At 49.1% G+C, this 5,000-nt stretch overlaps 1 protein-coding gene across 1 annotated transcript in view; it reads left to right on the top strand.

The window, feature by feature from the left end:
* The window catches only part of LOC133125254 (probable tRNA(His) guanylyltransferase), a gene marked incomplete at its 5' end in the record, with an annotated part of 3,282 nt that extends 2,109 nt beyond the window's left edge, over nt 1–1,173 (top strand). The window contains 2 exons of the mRNA XM_061237026.1: nt 260–367; nt 706–1,173. Of these exons, the coding sequence (XP_061093010.1) occupies nt 260–367; nt 706–882 (285 nt within the window). The remainder of the gene's footprint in view (nt 1–259; nt 368–705) is intronic.
* Nucleotides 1,174–5,000: the final 3,827 nt, after the last annotated feature.

The following is a 5,000-nucleotide window of genomic DNA, read 5'->3' as shown; positions in this document are numbered from 1 at the left end:
TTCCCCGTCAGGTGTGTGTGTAGCACAGAGCATTGCAGTGGTGAGGCTGTGTGCAGTTTATTATCTGTAGGCCTGTCATGAGGTGCAGAGTCCTGTTCTCAGGATCCCTGTATCAGCTGCACACCTGCTGCCAGGGGAGTGACAGGTTCAGCTGTTCTGTCCCGCTGGCTGTGAGATGGCTGTGTAATAGTGTAATATAGTATAATAATAATATTTGGTAAAATCTCGTTTTAGGGATTGTGATTTTTGTCCCTTTCAGGGCACCTTGGCAGCTGATAAAAACGAGATTTTGTTCTCGGAGTTCGACATAAACTACAATAATGAACCCCTCGTTCACAGAAAAGGCACGGCCCTCGTGTGGGAAAAGGTAAGCTTGTAGTTGCAGGCCTGGTGGATGTTTCTGCCCTGTCACATTGTAAGTGTAATTTCTCTGTTCATACGAGGTCCCGTATGGTGGAAAATGACAGTTCCCTTGCTATGTGAAATGATACCAATGCGCCTTATAGACACAGTCACTAAAACAGCCGGTTCTTGGTAAAGCTCATGAGAGGCGCTGGAGAATAGACATGTAAAACTAGATAGAGATTGCTTTTGGGACTTAAAACCACACAAAACTCGTGAATATCAGGACCTGAAATACAACACGGGAGAGCTGTACACTACGGGACCTTTCAGGTTGTTTGACGAATGTGTCCGTTTTTTTAGGCGGATGAGACCACCACCAAGCAGGTCCGGGTCCTGAACGAGGAGAAGGAGGTGACGGTGACCAAGAGCCGCAAAAGAGTGTCCGCGCACCACTGTGACCTCATCGGGGAGCCGTTCTGGAAGGAGCACCCCGACATCCTGGAGAGCGATGGCGGCCCGTTAAGCACGCCCAAATAAAGCGGTTTCGGCTGCTAGGCAACAGGGCCGGGCTCCGGGAGATGCTGGGGTCACATGGGTGCAGACGTTGCTCTCTGAAATCCCCACTGGACGAGTATGTGTTTACATCCCGCGAGGATTACAGCCGACTGCGCGGTTTAGCGACTTGCAGAGTAAGAAGCGAGATGGACCCGCTCGAGAAACTTTCCGTGTCTTGGACTCGTATGAAAACTGCATTCCCTTATTGCTGACAAATTCCACCTCGGTGGCAATTTTACCATTGCATCTTTAATAAAAATGTCAGAATTTCAACTGCTGTTCTAGCAGACTTTGGTCTCCTATACGAAATGCGTGTTTTCCCAAAGGAGTGCTTTTTTTATTGGAGAAATTTTAAAAATATTTATATTGCATCTTTATTTCATAAAGAAACAACACATTTATGTTAAATGTCCGGTGTTCTGGATTGACTTTCCCGAATGTTTTTGAAAATGTTTACGTTCGGCACCGCATAATGTTGAAGATCATTTCTTTCAATCAAATATCTTGTCAGTATCAATTTTGACGTCAACTAAGTCACGTAGCCCTGTGATTTGCTGGCTTAAATTGCTAGTGCGTTCATCCCAGATGAACGTAGATTCGCGTTTGAGAAAATAAGCACCCTGCAACACTGCTGATCGTCTGGGAATCTATTCTTCTTCTTCGGTAATAGCACAGCCGTCTGGCGTCCTGGTGTGAACTTGGTCTCGAGAGGGAAAACCCCTAGTCGCTGCTCCAGTTCGCTCGCTAACGGCGGGAACCGTGAATGAAGCGTCTATTCTTCAGTCAAGAGCCTTCAGCCAGTCTCTGTTTCACCGTCACACGAACACGAGCAGTGCTCTCTCTTCGCATCGTTAATCTAACGATTCACAATCATTATTTCCACAAAAGTGTTAAGCGAAAGCCGCTGAAGTGTAATTGTGGCATATTATGCAGTTCCATACTTAAAAACTTGGTCTTCAGAAAAATGTTTATTATTGGAAATGGCTGTTCTTATTGCAAAGTCTGCTGAAGCATTAAAGGTCCATCCACACTGAGGAACGACAAATAGTTTCTCGGCTATGTCATCTCTGGACGTCGCTCTGGATAAGAGCGTCTGCCAAATGCCAATGTAATGTAATGTCATCTGCCGTTTTGAACGTGACGCTATTCGGTAGGTTTTTGATCCCGACCATATCGTTCGTCAGTGTTGTTGTGGTTATAGTTCTGGTGTGGACTCCGCCATGAACTTGAGTGAGAACTATTTCTAAAAGTACGTATTTATAGGTATCGTTTTGGTTGTCGTTCTTTGTGTGGATGGGCCTTAATACCATCTGAAGTTTGTGATGTTTAAGGATGAGGAAATCTCGTCAATCCAGTCTTCTCTTTTTAACCGAATGCACCTCTACCTGCCTTACTGTGAACACCATCAGCCTGATCTCCCAAGAGACATAGAGTGAAAAAAGTGTGGACACTTTCACAAGAAATAAGGGATCTCAGGATTTATCTTCAGAAGTCATTAGTGCAGTGCTTTTGTACACTTTGGCAGAAAATGCCCTGATGTTCTGGGTTGGCAGGAAACATTAATACTTTGGCAAAATGTCTCTGCAGTTTAACTCCAAAACCCGTCAGATTTGCTCTCTGAAGCCTGTGATTCTTTAAGAAGCTCAGAAATGATTATGTAAAAATATCTTCCCTGAGTTTTATTACCCATCCGTGTACATTACGTCTATCCTGCATCTCATGACTTTATATCATCTGAGAGTTACGAGGTGGATCGTTAACAACTTCACCTTGCAGCAATACCAGGAGGCCCCAGAAGGATCTGTGAGTGGTACTAAGAATATCCCCTTTTTAAAAAGCAAGAATTGGGCTATAATTTGGTTGCAAAAAATAATTGCAATCAAAATATACTGTGACTGCCATCCGGGTTCGCTAGAACTTTAAGTTTAATGAACTCCTCTGAAAATATGCCTTTCTTCAACAAAACAAAATTAGCCCACAGTGCACAAAATCAACATTGTGTGTGAATTTTTAATGCTCTTAATGAGTTAATACTCTTAAAGCCCTGTGTCGTAAAATGGAAAGGGAACTTGGCTTGTTATCCGAAGATTGTTGGTTTGATTCCCAGGTAGGACACAGCCATTGCCCCCTTGAGTGAGATACTTAACCTGAACTGCTTCAGTGTGTGTGTCCTGCTGTTCATATGGATTCTCAGTAAAAATGTGTCTCTGTGGATAGCAGAAGCTGTTAAATGTGAACGCTGTAATGTTATCTTACACCAATCCCCACGATGCCGTGTAAATGCAGGTATCCTGTCCTTGCCCCCTTCTCATCGGGATGCAGCCTGTAGCCTAGTGGCTAAGGAGCCTTTAGCCTGGTGGATAAGGTGCTTGACTGGGACCTGGAAGATCAATGGTTCCCCAGTTTAGCCATGATGAGATCTGCACAGCTGTTGGGCCCTTGAGCAAGGCCCTTAACCCCCCACATTGCTTCAGGGGGGATTGTACTCTGCTTAGTCTAATCAACTGTATGTTGCTTTGGATAAAAGCTTCAGCTAAATTTGTTGATTTATTTCATTTCCCTGTAGTTTGTGAGTGAGACGTGTTAAGTGTGTTGAGTGTGTGAGTGCGTTGACTTGCGGGTGCCTGTTCAACCAGCAGAGGTCACTACCCTTCCAGACTATGTGTCACCTTCATGGGCTGCCAGTCACTGTCATTTGATACCGTATTGCCACGGTGGATTCAGTACCAGACCACGGGGTCCCTCCAGACAGTGAGCCACCGAGCAGATCCGGTATCAGTATAATGCAGCGTCACTCCTGGCCCTGGAGGCCCACAGGGTGTGCTGGGGTCCTCACTCCTGGCCCTGGAGGCCCACAGGGTGTGCTGGGGTCCTCACTCCTGGCCCTGGAGGCCCACAGGGTGTGCTGGGGTCCTCACTCCTGGCCCTGGAGGCCCACAGGGTGTGCTGGGGTCCTCACTCCTGGCCCTGGAGGCCCACAGGGTGTGCTGGGTTTTGTTGTCACTCAGCACTCAACTGCGTAATTAACTGCTTTAATTGATCGATGGACTCACCTTCTATTGTGCTCTATTGACAGCACCTTATCCTCCAGGCAAGGCCATGGCAAGACCCGGCAGAAGTGAAGTGTTTGGGGTTCTGCTCCGGGGGCTAACTCAAGAATCCCGTTCGTGACGCAGGCCCCTTGACTTGATCCGAGGTCTACAGATTTCACTCCAGCAGAATGAAACCTTCCTGCACTCAACACAAGCGTCAGCTATGATGGAGGAGTGAGCAGTATGTGCAGAATCATCTCAGGGAGGCTGGGTTACAGGCAGCAGAGCTGTCTCAGGGAGGCTGGGTTACAGGCAGCAGGGCTGTCTCAGGGAGGCTGGGTTACAGGCAGCAGGGCCCTCTCAGGGAGGCTGGGTTACAGGCAGCAGGGCTGTCTCAGGGAGGCTGGGTCACAGGCAGCAGGGCTGTCTCAGGGAGGCTGGGTTACAGGCAGCAGGGCCCTCTCAGGGAGGCTGGGTTACAGGCAGCAGGGCCCTCTCAGGGAGGCTGGGTTACAGGCAGCAGGGCCATCTCAGGGAGGCTGGGTTACAGGCAGCAGGGCCCTCTCAGGGAGGCTGGGTCACAGGCAGCAGGGCCCTCTCAGGGAGGCTGGGTTACAGGCAGCAGGGCCCTCTCAGGGAGGCTGGGTTACAGGCAGCAGGGCCCTCTCAGGGAGGCTGGGTTACAGGCAGCAGGGCCCTCTCAGGGAGGCTGGGTTACAGGCAGCAGGGCTGTCTCAGGGAGGCTGGGTTACAGGCAGCAGGGCCCTCTCAGGGAGGCTGGGTTACAGGCAGCAGGGCTGTCTCAGGGAGGCTGGGTTACAGGCAGCAGGGCCGTCTCAGGGAGGCTGGGTCACAGGCAGCAGGGCCAGTTTGATAGAGATCTAAGATGGTGCCAGTAAACAGCAGCGGGATCTGAAGGCTTCCCATGATGCCGAGCTGTTCTCTCGTACCTGTGCGCAGTGGCTCACCTGCCTTTCTGAAGCAGGGAGTGGAGCTGAAGCAGCAGGATTATATTGGGGAACAGGAGGCCTGTTCTCTCATACACGCCCTGCTGTGGACCATTGCAAG

This window comes from Conger conger, chromosome 3 (assembly GCF_963514075.1).
Source record: "Conger conger chromosome 3, fConCon1.1, whole genome shotgun sequence".
NCBI classification, from domain to species: Eukaryota; Metazoa; Chordata; class Actinopteri; order Anguilliformes; family Congridae; genus Conger; species Conger conger.
The sequence above is the reverse complement of the archived record's forward strand: the minus strand, read 5'-3'. Positions and strand labels throughout refer to the sequence as shown.